The sequence below is a fragment of the Osmerus mordax genome, chromosome 12, assembly GCF_038355195.1.
Source record: "Osmerus mordax isolate fOsmMor3 chromosome 12, fOsmMor3.pri, whole genome shotgun sequence".
NCBI lineage: Eukaryota > Metazoa > Chordata > Actinopteri > Osmeriformes > Osmeridae > Osmerus > Osmerus mordax.
The window spans coordinates 13,960,743-13,987,533 of NC_090061.1; the positions used below are offsets into that span (position 1 = coordinate 13,960,743).

The 26,791-nt window shown below is 46.1% G+C and overlaps 1 protein-coding gene across 1 annotated transcript; it reads right to left on the reverse strand.

The window, feature by feature from the left end:
- Nucleotides 1–5,197: 5,197 nt before the first annotated feature.
- LOC136954585 (carnosine synthase 1-like) lies at nt 5,198–26,141 on the reverse strand. The gene is made up of 9 exons (XM_067248208.1): nt 26,088–26,141; nt 24,793–24,979; nt 10,727–10,816; nt 9,052–9,503; nt 8,389–8,608; nt 8,069–8,154; nt 7,653–7,884; nt 6,959–7,221; nt 5,198–6,764 (listed from the first exon to the last, which is right to left on the reverse strand). Exons 1-9 carry the CDS (start codon nt 26,139–26,141, stop codon nt 5,214–5,216), a joined length of 3,135 nt encoding a protein of 1,044 aa, XP_067104309.1. The 3' UTR covers nt 5,198–5,213.
- Nucleotides 26,142–26,791: the final 650 nt, after the last annotated feature.

Below are 26,791 nucleotides of genomic sequence, written 5' to 3' on the forward strand. Positions count from 1 at the left end.
GGTGGAAGAGGAAGATGGGAACTGCTGGCCCGCTCTGATTGGTCTTGCTGCGTTTCAGAGAGAAAATGAGTGTGTCTGGGGAGTGTAGAGTGATGTCAGAGACGCATGGGTGAGCAGAAGGGTCGAAAGTGGAGGACATGGACGTGAATTCGGAGCACCTCAGGAAGCCGAAGAAAGCCAGGAGGAACATAGCCTCTAGGGTGGAGTCAGTGGAAGGGGAGGAGTAGCCAGACCGCAGTGTGGTGATGCAGGCGGCTAGTAGGTCGGCAGTGAGGGGGTGTCGTGCAGAGGGAGAGCGGGGTTCCAGGCGCTTCAGACCCTTCATGAGAAGGGAAGTCTGGCTGTTGGAGATGGCTGTGCAGGGGGAACCGGAGAGCAACTTGCAGAAGAAATTGATGCCGCTGAGGTATGTGTGGATGGTGGAAGTGCGGAGAGAGAGGTGCGCGTGAGCGTATGAGATGAAGCTGGTGATGGAAATGAGGTTGAATGAGGGGAATGTGAGGTGGTGAATGGTGTGGAAGGACCTGAAGCTTTTCCAGGCTGTCCAGTAGGTGGAGAGTGTACGGGGGGATAGACCTTGGAGGATGACGTCCTGGGTATGGAGGTGGAGGTCGTGGAGGGGTGCCGTTACGGGAAGATCTTAGAGGAATACGGAGGGACCGGAGTGGGAAGGGGGTCCGCCTCTGGGGCCAAGTGCCTGAATTTCTGCAGGGAGAGACGAGAGAGAGAGTCGGCAATGGTGTTGTGGTGACCGGGGATGTGAGCGGCTCTGATTATGAACTGATGTGTGACTGAAAGCCAGGTGAGGCGGCGGATGAAGGGCATGGCGGTGATGGAGTCTGATCGGCCTTTGTTGATCCAGGAGACGACGGCAGTGTTGTCGGAGTAGATGGATTGGCGTGACCATTCATGGCCCCAGAGGAGGGCGGCGATGATGGGGTAGACCTCGTGAAGTGCAGATGAGGGGACCAGTGAGGGAGAAGGGAACTCGGAAGGCCATGGGGAGGAGAACCAGCAGCCGTTATAGTAGCAGCCGAAACCAGAGGGGGCGGCGTCGGTGAAGAGCTGCATGTCGTTGGGGTTGGATACAAGATCGTTATAAAAGAAAGTGATGCCGTTCCAGTGGGAAAGGAGATGATGCCAGAGCTCCAACTCCATGAGACAGGAGGCGTCCAGTGTGATGGTGTGGTGGAGCGACTGTACGGATGAAGCCAGGAGGAGGAGGTGGGATATGAAGAAGCGGCCTTGGGGGATGATGCGGAGGGCGTAGTTCAGGTGGCCGAGGAGGGATAGGAGTTGGCGCAGGTGGGAGTGATCAGGTAGTTGGAAAGAAGGAGCGTGATGCGGTCCAGTTTGTCGGTGGGGAGTGAAGCTTTGAAAGCCACGGAGTCCAGTGTGATACCAAGAAACTCCAGTGTTGTAGCTGGCCCTTCTGTCTTTTCCAGGGAGAGGGGGACACCCAGTTGTGAGAACACTGTGGTGAGTGCGTGGAGGCCTTGCGCTGGTGGGGATGAAGGGGGGCCGATGGTGAGGAAGTCGTCCAGAAGATGGACTAAGAAGGGAACCTTGGACTCATTGAGGAGGATCCAGCAGAACGCTTCGGAGAGGCAGTCGAATAAGCGTGGGCTGCTTTTGCAGCCGAATGCCAGTCGGACGGCAAAGTAGTAGGAATCCTCCCAGCAGACCCCAAAGAAAGCCCAGTAGTCTGGGTGGATGGGAAGGACCTTGAAGGTGGTCGTAATGTCGGCCTTCGCCAGCCAGGCGCCACGGCCGGCCAGCTGGATGAGGGAGATGGCGTGGTCTATGGTGGTGTAAGCCAGGGAGTAGTCCGGGCTTGGTATCAAGCTGTTGATGCTGGGGACGGGGCCACGACAGGGAGCAGAGAGGTCGATCACGAGCCTCTGCTTACCCGAGTACTTCCGGGTGGCGACATCGATGGGGCTCACCCGGTAGACAGGGAACGGGGGAGAGGCGAACGGGCCAATCATGAAGCCCTGAGACACCTCCTTGGCCAACAGGGCCGGGCCGGGCGGGCCACAACCGTACACTCCAGTGAAGGATGGGAGGGGGCGCACAGGGAACAGGGCAGGGCGGACCGGGCGGCGAAGACCCGGCAGTAAGGCTCGCTGTCCAGCACGCCCCAGTAGGTTGACTCTTTAAACTGCAGGGCGAGGTAGTCGTCAAACTCCACACGGCGCCCAGGGAAGGAGGAGCAGACGACGTCCCGGTACAGGGAGAAGGCGTAGGTGAACTCCACAGGCGTGAGCTCCCGGCGCCGGGCAGGGTCGGGGTGACGGAGCAAGACGGGGCCGCAGGACCCATCGATGGTACGGGGGGCGGAAACCTGGGAGGGGAGGAGAAGGTCAGCCAGGTCCACATAATTACCCAGCAGGATGGTGGCCCGGAGGGCGGAAGACACGGGGGAAGGCCAGGAGGCAGAGGGGGCCGCGGGGCGGACCAGAGGGGCGGGCAGGGGACCGGCAGGAAGGGCAGCAGCCGGGGCCGGGGGGGTGGCCTTAGTGGAGCCACCTGCAGAGGAAACAGCAGAACACACAGTCAGGGGAGCAGGGCCCGGAGCAGGCACGGCCTGGACGGGGCACGCAGGGGCAGGCACGGGGCACGCCAGGGCAGGCACGGGGCTGGGGGGCACCAAGGAGGCGAGGAACGCTGCAAACAGGCCAGGAAGGTCAGCGAGGGCGGGAGCCGGAGCAGGGGCAGGGGGGGCGGGGAGAAGAGGGAGGCGGGCAAGGCAGGGGGCAGGAAGACACCTGGGCGCGGCCCAGCGGCCGGCAGCTGGAGAGGGGCGGAGCGGGGAGGCTGTTCGCCCCCCGAAACAGAGGGCGAACAGCCTGGCCTTGGGATCAGACCGGCTGAAACGGATCCCCCGAGCCCGGAGGAGGCGCTGCAGGCCAGCAACGGTCCAATCAGAAGGCAGCGCCAGGAGGCCCGGGGTGAGGGGCCGCGGGGCGGGCGGAGCCAGGCGCCGCGGAGCAGGAGACGGGGAGCGGCGCAAAGAGCCGGCGGAGGAGGGGAAGCGGGGCCCCCTGCGGTCGCGAGAGGCGAGGCCGGGAAGGCCGAGGAGAGGGCGAGGATGAGAAACCAGGGCCGGCGCAGGCAGCCGCTGAGACCAGGAGGGACGCCCGGAGCGATTCCAGTAGGAAGGCCGGGGGGGCGGAGACTGCGGGAGGCGGTCAGGCCGACATGCTAGCACAAGGATCAGAGCAACGGAAGACACTTTATACAAACCTCGTAATTTATACGGGGAGTTTGGTCGCATTCTTCCGTGCTTCCGCTAGGCTGATGCGTATGAAGTTGATTGGAGTTGGTGCGCATTCTTCCGTGCTTTTGCGAGTTGCTTGATTGGAGTAGAGGAGGAGTCTTGGTGCGCTATCTTCCTCCCGAACTTTAGTTAGTTAATCTAACTCCCTTTAGTTGTAAATGCCAAACTTCCTCAAGTCTTTACCCAAAATATCTCAGTTCAAACTCCATATTTATAGACATTTTCTAAAAGTATACAACCAACACCAACATATTAAAACAGTCCTTCAACTCGCCACATAGCCTGCTCTTATGGTCATCTCTCTCTATTCTGTGTAGAATATATACATGTCAGCTACATGTCCCAAGCTCAACAAAACAGACAAGAAAGGATTCAAACATCGCTTCTCTTGAATCTTTATTGTAGCACTGAAAGTGTGGATCATTTCAATAAGTTGTTTATTGTGAAGTAATTATGTTTTAAGAAATAAGAATATCACAAACATTTCCTTTGTGTGGTGTACGTATATGGACATAATTGTTACTATGGCTTGCTGTGTCTGCCAAAATGCATGTGGTTGTAAAACAACGAATGGTGTGTATATGTAAACATTACATTCCTATTTTATGATGTCACATATACGTTCAACAAACCCCACAGTGAATGGTAGAATGCGATTAACTAAAGAAAAAAACAAGTGACAAACTACACAAAACATCAGAACATGACAACATTATTACAAAGCTGATACAACAGTTCGACGACACATTCCTCTCCGGGTGCACATATCCTAATGTTACTTTGAAATACACAAATAAACAATGAAACAATGAAATGAAATAAACTTGTCAGGTTTTGCCTACTCAACACTCAGGGTCATCAGGGTCATCGGGGTTGGTTGATAAAGCCATGTGGAGCAGGCTCTCAGTTTCAGCCAGTTCCTTCTCCCACACCCTGACACCGGACCCCAAATACCAGATCTCAGATGCTGGTCCCAAGATGACATCTCACTCTGGGGTCAGACTGGGCTCTGGTATGTGAATAAGGTCCACTCTTACACTGTGCCTCTCCATCTAGAAACACACACAAGCACCACTAGTACCATGTTCATTCACATGGTGAAATCATTTTGTTTTGTTTCAAATGGTGGAGTTGGAGGTGGGGGGGGGCTGTAATGGTGTTAACTCCGGCATGAACTTTCCACTGTAATTGCTATCTGCCTGGCAGACAGGACCAAACTGGCAGGATATTAATGTTTCTGGACAGCCTTATCCACCTGTTCCACCCTCTACCCCTAACCCCTCTGAAATCATCTTCGGTCCTCTCTTCCAGAGTGTAACTTTTATGGCCCTCTGACATATTGTAAGTGTAAGATAATTCCTCACTGCACCTCTCCACCCTGGCCAAGCTGTGCTGTGCCATGTGCTAATGGTAACACACTTTCTACTGTGATACAAACTCTTCGGCTTGATTTATACTTTTACACTACCTGATCTACATATTCAGCACAATAAATCACCTAACCACTCGTACAATTTTTAACAACCTACTTTTAATAGCGTCCTGACAGAACCACTTCCCATTCATTTATCTTTGATGATCATTTAAAAGTTGCAGAACAAATCAGTTTTCATTCCAGTGATGGTCCCTGAGTTTCTGTGAGAAATCTCTGCTGGGCCCAGATATTAATCTGCTTGGGTGCCACAAGAGTCCTAGCCCCCAATTTCCCCCCGCCCACGCCACGATCAAATAGCCCTCACATTCCATTTACATTAATCAAATAAAACAATCGTGACAAATCTCTACAAAAATGGACTGTACCCATTACAAAACCACAACACAAATCTCCCTGATTTCAAAGATTCAACGTTGAAAAAGATTTATCGTCACTCTTCTTGCAGGTGACATTCTTTCTTTCGCTACCACGGCTTACACCTCCGTTCGCCCCCTCTCGTTAGTTGAACTGGGAGAGGAAGTAGGCCAGGTCGTAGTGGGGGGGGCAGTGGAGCCCCAGTCCCTGGCACAGGGCCAGCAGACGTTGGCGAGCGTGGGCGGCGCTGTGGTCGTCTCTCACCCCGACGTTACAGAACGGATCCTCGTACTCTCCGGAGATGAGCTCGTCCTCGGTAGCAATCTCTTTGAGGCACAGCACCCCCTCCTGGTGGAGACAGCGCAGGCGCTCGGGGCTGGCCGTGCCTCGCAGCGCCTGGAGGTGCGGGGACACAACGCACATCACCCCGGCGTAGTGGCCCCGCGCCGGGAGCCCCGTGGCTGAGGGCAGCCGGGGGCGCAGGCCGCAGGCCACCATGAAGGAGGCGAGGAGGATGTCGACGGCGTATAGCTGCCGTATCCATTCGCGGAGGTAGTAGCCCCCCATGCGGGCGTTGATCTCGATGAGGCGCGGGCCGCGCTCTGTCATCTTCAGCTCCACATTGTAGACCCCATCGCGCAGGCCGCAGCCCAGGCAGGCGTGGTGCGCCGCGCGGATCAGCTGCGCGCACTTGTCCGGGGCCAGGCCCGAGGGCATCTGGGCGGCCGTTTCCGTGAAGAGGGGCGCCCGGGTGGGGCCGTTGTCGGACACGAAGGCCCCCTCCAGGCAGCCGTCGAACAGGAGCACGTCCACGTCGTGCTCCGTGCCTCCCACGTACTCCATCAGGGTCATGGTGTTGCCCCAGCACAGCCCGATGCCGGGATAGTCCGTCTCCTCCCGCAGGTTCCCGGTGATGTGCTCAAAGTGAGCCAGGCTCTCCGCCCGGGAGTTAACCTTCCTGACGCCCACCGCCCCGGCTCCGTACTCCAACTTCAGCACGGCGGGGAACCTGACCGCCCCCGGTCCTGGCTCTGCCTCCCCAGGTCGGGTAGTCCCTCCCTGGACGGCCTTCTCCAGATCCAAGACGCTTTCCACGTGAGCGCAGGGCACGGCGTAGGAGCTTGGGGAGGGAGAGAAAAGAAGAGGGGATTGACAGAGAGGAACGGAGTGGGACTGCGAGGAGGCAGCAAGGGGGCAGGATGAGCGGAAGAGAGGGTGAGCGTTGTCGGGTTTGTCCAGAAAGAGGTCGCCCCTGTCGAAGTCGGCCATAGCTCTCATTCTGTTCCCCTCCATGTTGACCATGTTGTGGAGCGCTCTGCGTCCTCGCTCTCTCTCCCTTGTCTCCAGACTATCCGCGTGGACGGACAGCAGCTCATCCGGGGCTGGATGGACCACCTTGGACTTCACCAGACCCATCAGGTGCTGGTGGGTGCGGCTCTTCTGCTTGGCGATGCGGACGGCCTCGGGGGTTGGGCCTCGGAGGCCGAGCCTTTCGCAGACCAGCGCCGTCAGGATCACGCACTCGTGCCAGAAACACACACAGCCATCGGGGTGCAGCCCAGAGGACGTCAGCCAATCACAGATGCGGGTGCAGTTCTGGTCGTCCCGACGATGGTCTGGGAGGTCCGGCAGGGTAAGGAAGTGATCAACCAATTGGGAGGCAAAATGGGTGGGGTCGTTGTCAACTAACAGGATCTAATTGGTTGAGAGAGAGAGCGAGAGAGAGAGAGAGGGTTAGTTAGACATAAAGCACCGTTTAAAATCGTTTCTCACGGCTCAGCTGATCGTTTTTACTGAGAGGATGAGTAAGCTTGTGTGGTACACATAACAGCACTTGCTATTCTACGTTGTGCCCGCATTTAGTGGTTTTGAATGGAGAGCTCCATCACCTTGAGTTTGTAGCGCTGGGCTTGCTCCCAGATGTACTTCCTACTGTGGCATGCGGCCCCCACCACCAGCACCGTCCTGCCCTGCATCAGGTACACATGGGAGCGGGTGAAAGGGGTGAGGAGGAGGGTGCCCTGACACCCCTCTGTCCCTCTGCCGCACCCCTCCAGCTCTGGGAAGGAGGACTGGAGGCAGAGGGTGGGGTGGAGGCCCAGAACCACCGGCTTCAGGAAAGGGCCATTAACGGTGAATAGAATGTCCACTCCTGTTCCAATGATACATACAGGAAAAGGTAGCATATATAAATAAATCTTATAATAATAATATGTTTAAATTATATAACGCCTTTCCAGAGCTCAAGGACGCTTTACAATAGCAATACAATGACACATAAACAATCATGGACAAACACAAAATGTGAAAAGCAATGAGCAATCAAACACAGAAAAATTAAATACACAGTACAGATAGTACCAGTCGAGAAAAATGCATAACAACCGATTAGGACAGATAACATTGAGAAAACAGATGCGTTTTTGATTGAGATTTGAACTCGGAGATGGATGTGATGCTGCGAAGAGTCAGAGGGAGTGAGTTATATATTTAGATGTAACATGTCTTAAAGTATTGTTACCAGTATGCATGTAAAACAGCATACACTAACAGCACACAGTAAAACAACCAAAAACACATCACCTATCATGTCGGTCTGAGCCCCTGTCCCACCGCGACACTGTTGGGACATCCCCAATTCAGTTTCCATCACGACTCGGAGGCAAGCCAAGGCGCTGTCGGTTGCTATGCGACGGAGAGAAACGGCCAGGGCGGGGTCGGTAAAACCGAACTCCAAAAGGGTGGTCTCCAGAGACTGAGACAGGGAGTGACTGTGAGAAAGAGGGGCGTCGGACGCACCCACTTTGCACACCAACTGAGAGAGAGAGATAGAGAGAGATGGACACATGGATCATCAGGGACACATCGTTATTCCTGGCTTGATGTCCTGATCTCCTTCGTCTTTTGTCCTGCTCTCCTGCTTCCTCATGTCACTCCTCCCACCACTTCCCCTTCACTCTATGCCTTCCGCCAGACCTCCTCCTTTCCCTCTATCTCACCTTGTAGAGGAGAGGTACGTCCTGAGGGGAGCGAGTGACGATGGCGCACAGTCTGAAGACCAGGTCAGGGACCTGGGGACTGCAGTCTGACACACAGAGACAACAACAACCTCACCATGACCACTCAAACTAGCTTTGGAGCTGAATTTCATTCATAACACCCTTCATTCATAAAGCCCAGCCCCCCCCCCCACCTCCATATAAATGCAGCTTTGGAGCTCTAGAACTCGCACGGTGAACATAAACACTCATAAAAACCATGCTTGACACCCAAACTCCCCCACAACCTCCGCATCCCCCATCCTTGCTAAAGCCCTTACCGGTGTACTGCTCCCAGGTGCGGCCCTCAACTCGAAACCCAGGCTTCAGAGGGGGGATGCAGGCCTCCAGCAGCACAGCCTCTCCAGGGAGCAGCTGGGGCAGCAGCTGGCCAACACGGGCCAGCACCTCCTCCCTGGAGCTCCTAGACAGGAAGACAGGGGGTGCAGCCGAACCTTCTGCATCACAGGCAAACCTGCCTCCGCTGCATCGAAGGACCACCTTGATAATATCACGTCGGATGAGATGGTTAAGCGTTAGCCGTTAGCACGCTAAAACAACTACATTTACATTTTACATTTAGTCATTTAGCAGACGCTCTTATCCAGAGCGACTTACAGTAATTACAGGGACATTCTCCCCGAGGCAAGTAGGGTGAAGTGCCTTGCCCAAGGACACACGTCATTTTGCATGGCCGGGAATCGAACCAACAACCTTCTGATTAATAGCCAGACTCCCTAACCGCTCAGCCATCTGACTCCCTACTAATGTATGTTGGCCTGCCTGATTGAGGTACCCCCGGTCGTGTGTGATGTTGTGGGTTTGAGAAAATGGTGGAACATTTCCCATATACGTTTTGTTTGTAGCAATATAGGCACACAAGTCCTCTATGGGTCGATAACACTTAAGCCGAAGCCCAAACAGGCTGGACACACAATACGTACTCTGTCTGACTGCATCAAACCGTCAGACTCCAGGAAGGACTCCACCTTGTTCCTGACAGAGTTCACCTCTTCCTCTTCCACTCCCATTTTCAGGTGTACCACCTCCACCCCCCCCGTTCTGCCCTCCTCTATGCCCATCTGCCCAGGGGGTATCAGGAGGGCCAGGGTAGGTGGGCACATGATGTTGGCCTTCTGCAGCAGAACCCTGGTAACCAGGATATCTCTCCAGCACCTCCCCAGGGTTCCGGAACCTCCGGACGGGCAGTCCGTCTCCCGGGTCATATCCTCCTCCGCCCACGGGTCACATGACAGGAAGTATGTGACCTTGCGCGGAGGGTTGAAGTTAGAGAGGAAGGTGCGTCCCCCGAGGTCAAAGGTGACAGCCTTGTGGACCAGGAGGGAGGAGGATGCATGGGAGAGCCAGGAGGGAGACAGACACAGCAGGGCGTCTCCTGGAGGGGCAAAGAGAGAGGGAGAGGGAGGGAGGGTCCATGGATAGGCTTCAGGTCACTCATCATAATATTGAAAGAATGTGAGTGGGGGTTGGAAGCAGTTAAGGCATTCAAAACTGTGAAAAAAACTTTCACAAACCTTGACTTATCACATAAATTAAAAACGTTTTTAATTTGCATTATTTATTCATTTAATCTATAAGGTAGGCTTTTGTCGATACCATCTTTTTTCTATAAATCAACTCTGATATCCTGCAGAAAAAAATTACCCCCCCACACACAAAATTATTAGCTAAAATCAGGACTCTCCCAAACATCATTACCAAGTTAGAAGACATGACAGAAATCACAAACAGTGCAAACAGCAACCCAATAAAACCCTGTAGCCTCCAAATGATTAGCAAATGTTTCCTTCTAAAACTAGCACCGGTATCCTATAGTATTACCCCCCAGCTAATCATTTAATAACACCACTTACTGAATTAGCAGGAAAGGAAAAAAAACGACACTGTTCTTACTAGATGTGATGTACACACATGTATATAGTAGATATGAAGACAAACATTTCAGGAGAAAACACTAATTGCGAGGGAGTTCTACCTACTACTGAACTCCAAAGATTTCAACTGTTGTTGGTCATAACACAAGAGGGTGAAAGAGCAGATATTTAAGTATATATAGAGTCAAGGAAATTCTCATTTAAATGTCACCATTCAGTGACTATCAGCTTCCCATCAAACACGATTTGTCTATAGGTCAGGATTAGGTAGGCCTACAGACACGATTCTCTACTGTACGATGATGGTGTTGTTGAAAGTCCTATTGATTAGTGAATAATGTAAGTACACAGGAAATCCCAATTTCCTCCACAGTGTTTAGACTAGTGATAGCACAAATCTACTAAATCGACTATTGATTACAGACTTCACAAGGCCTAATTTGGGTTGGGGTTTTGATTTGAAGGTGACAATATATGTTTCACTGACCAGTAGAAGGCATCAGGCAATGACAGGATTACAAAACCAGAGGGACTTCCAAAGAACTTTACGAACTTCCTGTTTGTGTCATGTATGCATTATATTGTCCGTGTCCGTATTTTGCGAGTATTAATAACCAGTGGCGTATTATATGTTCATTTTTTTCCCCAACTAAAGAGCACCTGTTGTGGTTTTTAACAGCTAATGATCTCCTTCACATATGTAAAGTTGGTGGGGGTTTGTTACCTGGACTTCTTTGTCCAGCCTCCAGCAGCAGAGACAGGTAGGGGAGGGGGGAGCCCAGAACACAAACACACAGCTCAGAGTGACTCACACCTGGGGGGAGAAAATCATTCATTATACATATCATCGTTATTGTAATGTATTTGGGGGGGGGGGGGGGGGGGGGGAACTGGGGTTCAAATGTCATTTCAAGTGAGTCTTTCATGGGTATAGCCTATGTTTTATAATCAGTGGTGGGCCGTTATCGGCATTAACGCGCTGCGACTCTTATCGGCGATAAAAAAAATATCGCCGTTAATCTATTCTCAAAGTTGGGTTGGGAGCTGGGTCTATTAGGCTGCAAGGTGAACCACGAAAAGTCTTTTAAAAAATGATTCCCGCTCCACAGTCTGGCATCTACATAATCTTTAGCTCATAAAAAAGAACGATTCGTGCTAAGCTACCAAAAAAAAGTTCGTCGCTGAAATTCCAGTCGATTATCGTTGCGTCTGTTTTATGCAGAACTAGTTTCTTCAGAGCGTAATAGGATTTTGGTGGCACGGTTCGACACGTGATCGTTCTACACCAATAAGGTAGCTGCTTTTTGTCAACATGGATGGATATGTTTGGCAAATAGTGGATGGGACCTTGCACGTAACAGAAATTCGGCCCCTGACAGTGTTTTGCATGTGATACACTGCGGCTGCAAAAGTGCGTGTGAGACAGGCAGATGTTGATGTTTTTCTGCAGGACTGTGTTGCACAGACTTATGTCGTTGTTGTAATTGTACCAACACAAAAGAAACTGAGGAACTGGGAGATAACTGTCCTGACACTGACAGTGAGGACTGAGTGTCCTTAATCTGTTATTCCTTATTGGGTGTGCTCAAGCCTTCGGCGAGAGCACAACCTTTGTTCTCTCACATATATATTATTGTGAGAATGCTGTTAAGCATTCTCACTATTGTTTTCCTGTTTCTCTTTATTGTGAGAATGCTGTTAAGCATTCTCAGTTTTCCTGTTTCTCTTTATTATTATTATTATATCAACTTCTTAGTTCTTCCGCCGTTTTTTGGCCTTTAACTAGTTCTGCATACTTTCACCGATTCCTACAATTTATGTATCAAAACGTTCAGCTCCTTCAGGAGATGTTGGCTATGACTTTTGGTATTTCTCACTTTTATACTTTTTAAGGCATTAAGGTTTTTGTGCAAATTATTCTCCCATTAAAAGTAATGGTAAATCCTTTCAAATCATTAAAAAGCTTCCTCCTCTTTCAAACCTAACTACTTCAGCTTACTTTCAGCTAGAGACACCATTCAACCTTTAAAATGTTCACAAGACATTCAGCTATTCCCAAATGATTCAGCTTTTTCAAATATTCAGCCAATTTTGAATTATGACAGTTTGAAATACATTAAAATGTTTGCTCCTTCTTGTTTTTTATGAATGAGCAGCAAGCAGAGTGGCACACTCTGCTGGCTGCTCTTTTTCTGATATTCAACTAATTTGTCAAACACATTCCTCTAACGTTCATATAGTTTAACTTACAGAAACAAGTTATACCTTAAAATGTAGGAAAAATTGTCCTCTTTCAGCCAATGTAACTACTAAAGAGCTCACATTTACAGATTTTCAGCTATGAGCCTTGAAGCGAGAGTAGCCTTTCAAATTCTCTCACTAACTTCAATGGAGAGGTGACTAAAATCAGTCAGAGAAAGCAAGAAGGAACAAGATTTTGAAACTGCTGATAGAGTCGTATTTCTGACCGCACAGACATATAAAGGACATCTCTGGTTTCGGCAGAGTCTTGGGTCTCGGAAAATATCCTTATATTTTGGATTGGACGTATAGTTTTGCGTCTAGGTCAACTTGTTTGAGGTGTGGATGCTAGGTAAATGTTCGTTTTTCTCTCTGCCTAGCTCGTTAGCTATCACAGCTGCGCCATCACCGTGGCAACCAAACAAACAAGCACCAGGAAAGCAAAAGGAACACGTTTTTGAAACTGCAGGTAGAGTCGTATTTCTGACTGCACAGACATATAAAGAATATCTCTGGTTTCGGCAGAGTCTTGGGTCTCGGAAAATATCCTTATATTTTGGATTGGACGTACAGTTTTGCGTCTAGGTTATCTTGTTTGAGGTGTGGATTCTAGCTACATTTCTCTTATTCTCTGCCCTCAGCGCGTTAGCAATCATAGCTGCACCATCACCGTAACGCACCACTCAGTCTCTCACACAGGTGATTGGTACGTTTACTTGACCATGAGAAACACGATTACTAGCAATTGTCGGTTTATGCCAATAATAAGATTACTCCGTTTACATGTGTAATTAGTTATGCGATTACTCAATAAACACGTCTACATGATTCTTTTTTATTAATCGTTGTATGCTCCACGGACAAAACTTTCACCATCATCCTTCTGCAACAAAGTGTCGCCGTGTCTTCCTGTATCGGCCCTACTGCTGTATGTTTCATTCCATCAACACATTGAATCCAACTAAGAAAGCCGAGTAAACACACTCAATGGTAGGCTACATCTGCTACTGCTATTACTATCCCAACTATAATTTCAGCTGTTAAAACGATAATATTCTTGTTACGACTACCTAGCCTACTTCTTCTTCTGTTTAACAGTTCAGCTTCTCCCGCATTGTAGGCTATTTAAGCTCTTAGCTTTGTTAAGATGATGCAGTTCAGCTTCCACACTGCCTCTTTTGTGTGACTCACACATTTTTGAAATTCATTTCAGCTTGCGGGTATTTTCTCATTTCTCACTTTTATACTTTTTAAAATATTAAGGTTTTTGTGCAAATTATTCTCCCTTTAAAAGTAATGGTAAATCCTTTCAAATCATTGTTGGAATGCTGCTCCAGCCCCTTTCAAAAATACCTTTCGGTTGCTTTGAAGCTTCAGCTTATAACTTTCTACTAAAGTTTCACAATTTTCCACTTTTTTAGCATGGTCAGCTATACCCATTCAGGTTTTCAGCATTCTCACTGCTGTTTCGCAGGAACAGCCTTTTCTAGTTATTATTATTATATCAACTTCTTAGTTCTTCCGCCGTTTTTTGGCCTTTAACTAGTTCTGTATACTTTCACCGATTCCTACAATTTATGTATCAAAACGTTCAGCTCCTTCAGGAGATGTTGGCTATGACTTTTGGTATTTCTCACTTTTATACTTTTTAAGACATTAAGGTTTTTGTGCAAATTAATCTCCCATTAAAAGTAATGGTAAATACTTTCAAATCATTAAAAAGCTTCCTCCTCTTTCAAACGTAACTACTTCAGCATACTTTCAGCTAGAGACACCATTCAACCTTTAAAATGTTCACAAGACATTCAGCTATTCCCAAATGATTCAGCTTTTTCAAATATTCAGCCAATTTTGAATTATGACAGTTTGAAATACATTCAAATGTTTGCTCCTTGATTTTTATGAATGAGCAGCAAGCAGAGTGGCACACTCTGCTGGCTGCTCTTTTTCTGATATTCAACTAAATTGTCAAACAAATTCCTCTAACGTTCATATAGTTTAACTTACAGAAACAAGTTATACCTTAAAATGTAGGAAAAATTGTCCTCTTTCAGCCAATGTAACTACTAAAGAGCTCACATTTACAGATTTTCAGCTATGAGCCTTGAAGCGAGAGCAGCCTTTCAAATTCTCTCACTAACTTCAATGGAGAGGTGGGTAAAATCCGTCAGAGAAAGCAAGAAGGAAGACGATTTCGAAACTGCCGGTAGAGACATATTTCTGACCGCACATACATATAAAGGACATCTCTAGTTTCGGCAGAGTCTTGGGTCTCGGAAAATATCCTCATTTTATTGATTGGACGTGTAGTTTTGCGTCTAGGTCAACTTGTTTGAGGTGTGGATGCTAGGTAAATGTTCGTTTTTCTCTCTGCCTAGCTCGTTAGCTATCACAGCTGCGCCATCACCGTGGCAACCAAACAGACACGCACCATGAAAGCAGAATTGGGTACACGTTTTTGAAACTGTCGGTAGAGTTGTATTTCTGACCACACAGACATATAAAGGATATCTCTGGTTTCGGCAGAGTCTTGGGTCTCGGGAAAATATCCTTATTTTTTGGGATTGGACGTATAGTTTTGCGTCTAGGTTAACTTGTTTGAGGTGTGGATTCTAGCTACATTTCTGTTATTCTCTCCTATAGTTGAGCTAGTGCGATGGCTCTCCATAACTAAAAACGGTTCGACTTCTTCTCCACAATCGACCAAATTGGCCAAACAAGGTATGTACATTGAGCTTAAAGTGTACATAATCTAGCTAGATCGTTTTTATTTTAGCAAGTTTCACAGAAATGTGCAAAAATCGAGGCTCAAGACTGTCATAGCTGACCGTCACGAACAGCCAAACCGGGGCTGGGGTAAGTGTTTGCTGCAGCTGGCGTTAATCCTACGAACAAACGCTAAGTAACTGGAAAGTTTTTACTTTTAATTGACGATATTGAACACAGATGTTAAGTAACTTGTCTTTACTCAAATATATTCTCCGTTTTCAAATTGAAGCAGTATCTAGCTTACTATAGGAAATCTCCCAATGCATCCTCTCTCTAGCTTCACTTCGGCTAAAGTCAGATGGATGACGATGAAGATGCATGCATTGTTCACGCCTACGGTGTTAATACAGTCTGTACAAATATCACGTTTGACACACTTGCAAGAAATGATCCGCTGGTTAGATGTAGCATGATCTTCTTTAATACCCACAATACTGTAGTTCAGCTTTTTTTGCAGCATCATTTTAATTTGAGTTCAAGTAGCTTTTGCAGTTGCACAACCAATAAAGTCACTTAATGTGACGTGATTGAATTTAAAAGTTTTTATTTTTATGTCATCTTAAATTAAGTGTCTGAACAGGGTTGGGTGTGCAGGCACACATGATTAGTTTTTATTTTTATGTCATCTTAAATTAAGTGTCTGAACAGGGCTGGGTGTGCAGGCACACATGATTAGTTTCTCCTCCACCTTGAACCTGAAACCTAGATTCTAGGTTAGAAATGTTGCTAATCTGTTGCCAATGACCAACGGTTGCTACGTTTTTCCAGAAAGTTCAAGTCATTCCAGTGTTGTCCTTTTACCTTCAAATTCGTTCAACCCAGACTTCAGCAACTGGTTTTCTGCAAAACTTTCACATTTTCCTGCAGCTCATCTTTCTGAATTTTTGCCCTTATTGTTTTGCATTTTTCTTCTTCTTTTCTTCTCTTTTATTCTGTTTTCTGCCTTCATCTTGCTCCAGGTCCTTTCAAAAATACCTTTCACAGCAGTACCTTCCAACTGCCATACTTTTGCATTTTCTTCTTTTTTCTGTACTTTTCTGCCTTCATCTTGCTGCAGGTTCTTTCTAACATACATTTCAGGCCTTTTGAAACTTCAGCAAATAATATTCTGCAAAATTTTCAAAATCTTCAGAATTATTTCTCTTTTTTAATTTTTCTTCTCTTTTCTGTAGTTTTATACATCCGTCCAGCTCCAGCCCCTTTCAAAATGACCTTTCAGGCGCTTCAGCTTATAACTTTCTACTAAATGTTCACAATTTTCCGCTTTTTTAGCATGGTCAGCTATCCCCATTCAGGTTTTCAGCATTCTCACTGCTGTTTCGCAGGAACAGCCGTTTCTAGTTATTATTATTTTTTTATTTCTCTTTGCCCCCCTAAAACTCAGTCAATATTTGGCCTACATAGACAACGTAGGTGTCAAAAGTTTCGTCTTGGTAGCGATTGAGTTGCTTCTATTGGAATTTACGTTCCGTTGCATGGTTTAAGCGTAAGTTAAGTTTTTGTGGCGAAAAGTGAAGCTAACAGTGGCTAATTTGCTAGCCACAGTCACTGACGTTACTAACGTCACGAAAACACGCGTGACTACCTTTGGCAGAACATTCGTTTCGCATCTGTTAACTTGGGGGATAGCTAGGCTAACTAGCTTTACTGCAAGGCAGCTGCAGAAACGCCACAAGCAAAGAGGCTAGGGTGATAAATATTTACTCATTTTACTTTGTGATATGACACACAATTGTGATGTGTAATGTACAGTATAAGCTGATATTATTAAGGAAGTACATCTACTTTCGGAAACAGTAGTCTACTATTTCACTGAAGTATTAGCATCATGACATTAGCCTGTGTTGCCAGAAAATGTAGACAGAAAATGTTCGGCACTCCCCTTACTTAAATCAAAAGTCTATCTAACTACTAACCTGAACTTCATTGCCACAGCCTAAACGTTGTCAATCTGTTCATGAAAATAATTAATTTCAGCCTAAACCGTACAACGGTACGTTAAATCCAATTCAATCAACGCAATCGCTACCAAGACGAACACAGCAGTAGTCTACTACTGTACCGTAGTAGTACAATTTACCGGGGCAGCTTCTCCACACAGGGCTATATCGCATTTTGCGTTGTTACTGACAATGATCGCTACCAGTGAGCTTTTTATGAATGAGCGATTTTCCACTAAATAAATGTCAAGCTTATTTACGTTTTGGGGGGCATATTTTCAGTTAGCAGATGGGACTGTCTGAATCGCGATTCCATCATCTACTGCCGGTAACGTCGTAGAATAATCTTCAAAGGGGGTTCTTTATTCATGAATGAATGCAATATGAGTAGGCTAAATTCCTTAAAATATCACGAGAAGGGAAAAACTTTAAAGGACGTTTAAGTCATAGAGATTAGGTCCATTTTTACACCGGTCTGCCAAATTTATTCGTTTTGATTCAACGATGAGGCTGCCTCTTGCAGGGGAAATGAGAAGATATCTGTTTCATTCTACACTTCACTCGTATTTTCAGTTGTAAATGAGCGCTTTTAAATCTATGTAATCTTTATAAATAATAAGTATGCATTTTTATATAAAGTATACAGAAATATCAGTTGTAAAAATTGAATCACTTGCAACCGACGCAAGCAAGCACACCCTACAATTTCCCCAGAAATTGTACCCTCTCTAGTTTATTATTATTATTTATTTTCGCCCCCCTAAGGATCAGTCAATATTTGGACTACATACACAACGGCGGTGTCAAAAGGTTCGTCTTGGTAGCGATTGCGTTGGTTGTATTTTTATTTACGTTCCGTTGCATGGTTTAAGTAGAAATTGCGTTTTTGTGGTGAAAAGTGAAGCTAACGGTGGCTAATTTGCTAGCCACAGTCACTGACGTTACTAACGTCACTACGTCACTAACGTCACGAAAACACGCGTGACTACCTGTAGCAGAACATTCGTTTCACATCTGTTAACTTGGGGGATAGCTAGGCTAACTATAGCTTTACTGCAAGGCAGCTGCAGGAACGCCACAAGCAAAGAGGCCAGGGTGATAACTATTTACTCATTTTACTTTGTGATGTGAAACACAATTATGAAATGTAATGTACAATATTAGCTGATATTATTAAGGAAGTAGGCCCACATCTACTTTTGGAAATGGTAGTCTACTATTTCACTGAAGCATTAGCATGACATTAGCCTCTGTTGCCCGGGCAACACATACCACAGTGGTCTATGATGCATCTGTTTTCAATCTTTAAAATAAACATTCCTCACAAATACATTTTCGTTGTAGGATTTATTATGACATTACATTACAAGTAAACGATTTGTGGGTGAAATTATCATTACCTGTGGTTTCAAACCAGTGTTGCTCACTGCAATGCTGTAGCCTACGCGAGACACTACAAAAACATCTACACAGCTGTAGGAAGTCAAACGGCGACAGAACATGTTCGGCACTCCCCTTACTTAAATCAAAAGTCTATCTAACTACTAACCTGAACTTCATTGCCACAGCCTAAACGTTGTCAATCTGTTCATGAAAATAATTAATATCAGCCTAAACCGTACAACGGAACGTTAAATCCAATTCAACCAACGCAATCGCTACCAAGACGAACACAGCAGTAGTATAGTACTGTACCGTAGTAGTACAATTTACCGGGGCAGCTTCTCCACACAGGGCTATATCGCATTTTGCGTTGTTACTGACAATGATCGCTACCAGTGAGCTTTTTATGAATGTCAAGCTTATTTACGTTTTGGGGGGCATTTTTCAGTTAGCAGATGGTACTGTTTGAATCGCGATTCCATCTTCTACTGCCGGTAACGTTGTAGAATAATCTTCAAAGGGGGTTCTTTATTAATGAATGAATGCAATGAGTAGGCTAAATGCCTGAAAATATCACGAGAAGGGAAAACTTAAAAGGACGTTTAAATCATAGAGATTAGGTCCATTTTTACACTGGTCTGCCAAATTTATTCGTTGATTCAGCTATGAGGCTGCCTCTTGCAGGGGAAATGAGAAGACGTCATATTTCATTCTACACTTAACTCGTATTTTGAGTTGTAAATGAGCAGCAAAAAAAAGATGCTTTTAAATCTATGTAATCTTTATAAATAATAAGTAGGCCCTATGCATTTTTATATAAAATATACAGAAATATTAGTTGTAAAAATGTCATTCAAAAACGGACCCCTGTGCAACCGACGCAAGCAAGCACACCCTACAATTTCCCCAGAAATTGTACCCTCTCTAGTTCTGTTTTGTACAGTTTTATATATTATATTTCATATTTTTCATTACGATTGTTTTTATGGTTGATCAGTGTTTTCATTTGTGGAAGAATGAATGTTACAACAACATATAAGTCTGTGTCCCCCCCCCCCCCAGGTTAATGTAATAGCCTAGTTTAATAACTAATGTAAAATTGCACATATTTTTACATTTACATTTAGTCATTTAGCAGACGCTCTTATCCAGAGCGACTTACAGTAAGTACAGGGACATTCCCCCGAGGCAAGTAGGGTGAAGTGCCTTGCCCGAGGACACAACGTCAGTTGGCATGACCGGGAATCGAACTGGCAACCTTCGGATTACTAGCCCGATTCCCTCACCACTCAGCCAACTGACTCCATTTTTGTACTATTTCCCCTAAAGCAATAAGGTTAGGCTACTTAGAGACCTTCCACTCATAAAGTATGTTCTAAATGGCATAAATGCTGCCAATTATCAATTGACGTATTAATAATTGACGTTGGTCAGTAGCCTATCGATTAAGGTACTCGAAAGCATGTACACTGTCTGCTTCATTTGAGCTTGGTAGGCTAAGCATTCTGAAGCAAATAATAACAATAAACCCACTATTTATTAATTAAAACTACTTCTGCATAGTAATGCACCGAAAATACAAACGTAGGCTAAGCAAAGGCAGCAATCGCTATCGAATCAACAGATGTGCAATTTAGCTAGCAGGGGAAAAACACAGATCACCAGTTAACTTAATTTAAATTAGCAAGAATATAGACTAATACAATAACAGGCTTAAATTAACTGACAAGTTAGCTATACGACTTCTCAAAGACGCACAATCTCAACTGCGGTGTGAAGCGTATCCATGCTATATTCTCAGACATGCACTCTAACAATCACATAGACGTCCTAAAATTTTGTACAGCCCTATTTCTGATACCATGGCGGCAGAAATGTAGTCGTGGCAGGCCGCCACGGAAAAATAAACATAGGAAACACTAACTTGCAAGGTCCCATCCTCTATTTGACAACCATATCCATCCATGTTGACAAAAAGCAGCTACCTTATTGGTGTAGAACGAGCACGTGTCGAACCGTGCCACCAAAATCCTATTACGCTCTGAAGAAACTAGTTCTGCATAAAACATAGACGCATCGACAATCGACTGGAATTTCAGCGACAAACTTTTTTTGGTAGCTTAGCAGGACTCGTTCTTTTTTATGAGCTAAAGATTGTGTAGATGCCAGACTGTGGAGCGGGTTGAAACGATAACAGGGTTCACCTTACGGCCTATATAGGCTACTACGCAAGCTATGATGACTTTCACCTTGATATTTTAGCGCGGATGTATACCTAGCCTAATTGCACTGTAGGGGGCGAGAACGAGTCTTCGAACCTGTGTGTATGCCTTGTGTATGAAATTATCACATCAAACGTGACGTGCTAACATGGATGCAGCTATGAAGCCGCCTGGTTTGCTTCAGGGAAAATGTATTTTTAAGAAGCTTCCCAATGGAAACCTCGACAAGACTAAGGTTGTTTGCACCTTGTGCTATGCGGAATTAGTTTACTGTAGGAGTTCTTCCAGTCTCAAATACCACCTAAACGCAAAGCATCCCTTAGCTAATGCGGAAGATTCCGGGCCAAGCACTGATGTAGCGCAGGGGAAGAGTCGTCGTCAAACTACGATGTTTGAGTGCAACCGAGGCAATCAGAAATCAGAATCAGAATGGGGGATTTATTCGCCATGAAAGTTTGCACAGACAAGGAATTTGCTTTGGCAGGAAGGTGCATACAATAAACATATACCTAAAATTTAAATATGTGGACTATCTATACTAAGGGTACATAAACTAGCAGTACTAAGTGGGATTAGAATAGAATTAAATATACAATAAAATAAAATGTAAGTTGCCGTAAATTACAATATAAAAATACAAATATTACAAAAAATACAAATGTACAAGATACCAAAGCAAAGCCCGTCAGCACAGCTCTATCAGCCAAGCTAACTAATCTAATAAAAAGTGAATAAACACAAGTACATCTTATTGAACATAATTTATTTTCATCACCAATTATCATAGTAGAACAGCTTTCTCAAGCAGTTTGTGATGCATTTTAGAAACAGATTAACTCCTGGTGTAATGCGCCACCCGCTTGAGAAACCCTTTCTCAAAGACTTACTTTTAGTCATTATTTGGGTAGCACACATATTCTGAATGCCTTCGGCATGATTCAAATGAGCCATTTTAATCTAGATTAATCTAGATTAACGCCAAGATTACTGTTGTGTATCGATATTCAATTAAGTTTGTTCCCTCGGGGCATCCGTAATGCCCCACTGTTAACCCGCGTTGAATGCTGGGTATCTTTGTCCTAGAAAACTTATAGTAAAAGAATACACGTTATTTCCATCACGGTCTCCTGTCCGATCATTATTTAGTTGTATTGAGTGTGCTCTACAACAATTACAGTGAGATTAATCTAGATTTAAAAAATTAATCAATGCCCACCACTATTTATAATGTTTGTGAACCCCTAATCTAAGACAAATTTATATTGTTGTGTGGTAAAACATTTGAATTTGGAATTCAAACCTGGAGGTATGCACATTACTTCGTATTAGTTGTGCGAAAGGACAAAAACGTAACTGTACAATGTACATTGTGTCCACGCCAAAAACACCTCTCCACCGCCGCGAACACAACCTCTAATCTGTCAAAGCATCTTCAACGGCAACATGCTAACTCAAGACTAGTAGCAAAAGATCCCCGGACCCTGAGTGACACTGACGCCGATAAAAGGTTGCCGTTGCCATTGTTGCCGACACAAGCCAAGTAGCCACGACTTGACTGCACTGACTGGGACATGTTCACGACTGCTACCAATAGTCTGGATGAGCTCACAGAGGCTGTGACATCATACATCAGCTTCTGTGAGGACTGCTGTATACCAACACGCACCAGGGTAAGCTACAACAACGACAAACCTTGGTTTACAGCTAAACTCAGAAGGTTGAGGTCAGAGAAAGAGGCCGCGTTTAGGAGTGGGGACAAAGACAGTTTCAAGGAGTCAAAGAACAGGTTTAGCAAGGCGGTGAGGGAGGCTAAACGACTGTACTCAGAGAGGCTAAAACACCAATTCTCTGCAAACGACTCTGCTTCTGTCTGGAGAGGGCTCAGGCAAATTACCAACTACAAGCCCAGAGCCCCCCACTCCACTAACGACTCCCGCCTGGCCAACGACCTGAATGAGTTCTACTGCAGATTTGAAAGACAATTGGACAGTCTTGAACTACCCCTTCCCACCCAGGAGGCCTCCCACCTCCCCCCCTCTACAGTGACGACTCTCTCCATTCAGGAGGGTGAAGTTAACAGACTTTTCAAGAGGCAGAACCCCCGCAAAGCAGCTGGGCCGGACTCTGTCTCTCCAGCCACCCTCAAGCACTGCGCTGACCAGCTGTCTCCGGTGTTTACCCACATCTTTAACACCTCCCTTGAGACATGCCATGTGCCAGCCTGTCTCAAGTCCTCCACCATCATCCCTGTGCCCAAAAAGCCAAGGCCAACAGGACATAATGACTACAGACCCGTCGCCCTGACCTCTGTGGTAATGAAGTCTTTCGAGCGCCTGGTGCTGGCACACCTTAAATCCATCACTGACCCTCTACTGGACCCCCTGCAGTTTGCCTACAGAGCCAACAGGTCTGTGGACGATGCAGTTAACATGGCCCTCCACTTCACCCTACAGCACCTGGACTCCCCAGCATCCTATGCCAGGATCCTGTTTGTGGACTTCAGCTCTGCCTTCAACACCATCATCCCCGCCCTGCTTCAGGACAAGCTCTCCCAGCTGAACGTGCCTGATTCCACCTGCAGGTGGATCACAGACTTCCTGTCTGACAGGAAGCAGTGCGTTAAGCTGGGAACACAAGTCTCTGACTCCCGGTCCATCAGCACCGGATCACCTCAGGGCTGCGTCCTTTCTCCTCTGCTCTTCTCCCTGTACACCAACAGTTGCACCTCCAGTCATCCGTCCGTCAAACTCCTGAAGTTTGCGGACGACACCACCCTTATTGGGCTCATCTCTGGTGGAGACGAGTCTGATTATAGGTGGGAAGCGGCCAACCTGGTGACCTGGTGCAGCCAGAACAACTTAGAGCTCAATGCTCTTAAGACAGTGGAGATGGTTGTGGACTTCAGGAGGAACACAGCCCCACTCACCCCCATCACCCTGTGTGACTCCCCAGTCAACACTGTGGAGTCCTTCCGCTTCCTGGGCACTATCCTCTCCCAGGACCTCAAGTGGGAACTGAACATCAGCTCCCTCATCAAGAAAGCACAACAGAGGATGTACTTCCTTCGGCAGCTGAAGAAGTTCAACCTGCCAAAGACAATGATGGTGCACTTCTACTCAGCCATCATTGAGTCCATCCTCACCTCCTCCATCACCGTCTGGTACGCTGCTGCCACTGCCAAGGACAAGAGCAGACTGCAGCGTATCATCCGTACTGCTGAGAAGGTGATTGGCTGCAATCTGCCTACCCTCGAGGACCTGCACACCTCGAGGACCCTGAGGCGAGCGAGGAAGATTGTGGCCGACTCCTCCCACCCTGGACACTCCCTGTTTCAGTCACTCCCCTCCGGCAGAAGGCTGCGGTCTATCAGGACCAATACCTCACGCCACAAAAACAGTTTCTTCCCTTCCGCTGTGGGCCTCTTCAACAAGGCCAAGGGACCACACTGACTCAAATGACTTATTGCTTAAAACACACTGCTTTTGCACTGCACCACAACATGGTATCTTGTACATTTGTATTTTTTGTAATATTTGTATTTTTGTATTTTTATATTGTAATTTACGGCAACTTATATTTATCCCACTTAGTACTGCTAGTTTATGTACCCTTAGTATAGTTAGTCCACATATTTAAATTTTAGGTATATGTTTATTGTATGCACCTTCCTGCCAAAGCAAATTCCTTGTCTGTGCAAACTTTCATGGCGAATAAATCCCTTTCTGATTCTGATTCTGATTGACTTTTAACAGCAGGTTACCAAAGCAGAGATAAACAGGCTTGTAGCAGCATACATAGTAGAGGAAATGTTGCCATTTAAAGTTTTAAGCATTATTTTATTTTGAGACATTTTGCTTACTTCCAGTACTGTAGCTTGTTATGCTTGACCACTTTTCGGTTGATGTTCACAACTTTTATGTCATCTTTGAGGTATTAAAAAGCATAAAAGAGATCTGTCCTCATTATAATAAGAATTTGAGTTGATTTGGGCATATATATGGTACATATATTGTTATTTGGCAAGTGCATCTCAGGTGATGTTACAGAGTAATCCAAAAGTAATGTAACTAGTAGTGTAACTAGTTACTTTCAGCAGTGAGTAATCTAGTAAAGTAAAGCATTACTTTAAAAAAAAGTAACTAGTAATGTGTAATCTATTACTTTTTTTGAGTAACTACCCCAACACTGGTTATGTTACACTTTATTCCACTTGACTCTGCAGAACGGGGCCTTACCCTGTGGCAGGTCCAATGTTCCGGGCAGGTCAATCTCCTTCAGAGCCTTCTGTAGAGTTTGGAACAGTGCCCCCTCAGGGCTGGAGGAACATGCTGCCCTAGGACTTCCGACGCTCCCACAACCCTGGAGGGAAGAGGGGAGGCAGGGCCTGGGAACCGTGCTGCTGGGGAGAGAGCTGAGAGAGAGCTGGAGGGGACAGAGAGAGGAAGGGGAAGGGGAGGGTTTGCAGAGTGGATTAGCAATAGGCAGTAGTAGTGTGGGGAGAGGGCAGGACCCCAAAAATACAGTGGAGAGGATAAGCATTAGGCATCAAAACAGAGCAAAAAAAAATTAACATTATAAATAAATATCTTATTGTGGTGCTGGGTGTGGCTGTAACATGAATGCTCAGGAACATCTGCTCACCAGAGCTTGTCCTTTGCAAATGAACATACAGTGTGACATCACACAAGGCCACAAGCAGTGCCAGTCCTTCCTATAGGCGACATAGGAAGCCGCCTAGGGCGGCATGAAGAGGGGGGCGGCAAGTGCATCCATTTAACCCTTGTGTTATCCTCGGGTCATTGTGACCCACCGTCGTATTGCGACAACTTTACCGCCTACAAAAACAAAGTGAAGCATTTTCTTTTAACCGTTGGGCTGTCTCAGACCCCCCACATTGCAAAGGTTAAAAGAAAATTATTTTTAGTTGTTTTTGTATTGGGTAAAATTGGGTAAATACAACGATGGTTCGTTATGAACCTTTGGATCATGTGATCCGAAGGCAGCACGAGGGTTAAATTAACCCCCCCGCTGTCCTTGAGGTTCAAACGCACTACCAGCAGAGGGCACCAACCGCGGCACGTCAGGTGTAGGTAAAACTTGCCTAGGGCGCCAAATGTGCTAGGACCGGCACTGGCTACACGCATTATTATTTACAACGTATCGCAACATGAACATGCACATCAGATCTGTATGTGGCTTTGAGGATCAAACATTTGCTACTGTCAATGCTACGTTACAGTAGTGCACCTTAGTAGATCCACTTACATAAAGTCATCATGCATATTAACTTCAGATCTGAGGTTAGATAATTATTGACTTCCTTTAATAGCTACGCTGGCTTAAAGATAACTCACTAGGAGCAAACTAAAGGTGTGTGGCAACAGATAGACAACACATATAAATGTAACTTCCCTATTATGACAATGAAATTGCAGAGGATTCGCTCTGTGACACCTCGTAACCTAACACACAGCTCCAGGTGAACTTGACTCTCTGGACATACATTTCTGTTCATTTCTCAGGCCCCCACCTGACCTGCCTTGTCAATCTCCGACTGACTTTCTCTGACAGACTCCACTGCCATTTATCTATTTGTCAGTAAACTTGACCACCTCTGACATTTTTTTTACAGATTGAAATTGTACACATTTAATATTAATCTATCCAGCTTTAAATAAAAAAATGCATCTTTATCAACATTTGGCAAAGTAGGCTATCAATGAAAGCAACTCTGCATATTTTTAAGTCTGGTGATAAAGCGTTTGTCTCAAACTACAGGCCCAGTCACTATCAGTGATTTCCAAGGTGTGTGAAAGGTGTGTGAAAAATGGGTAGCAGAATAGCTGACAGCACACTTAAACTTAGGGAACACCCCTCTGCACCCAATGCAGTTTGGATTCCGCGCTAATCACTCTACAGAGACAGCTAACTGCTACTTCCTAAAAAACGTTAAGTCCAAATTGGATAGAGGTGGGGTAGTTGGCGCAGTTTTCTTGGATCTTAAGAAGGCTTTTGACACTGTTTTACACAAAATTATGATATTTTTATTTCTCAGCAGAAGCCACAAAATGGATGAAGTCATATTGAGCTGATAGGACTCAAAGTGTACACTTTGGAAGTAGCCTTTCTCCATACCTCAGTAATAATATTGGTGTACCCCAGGGGTCAGTATTGGGGCCGATCCTGTTTAGCATGTACATTAATGACTTACCTTCAGTGTGTCCATCTATTAAT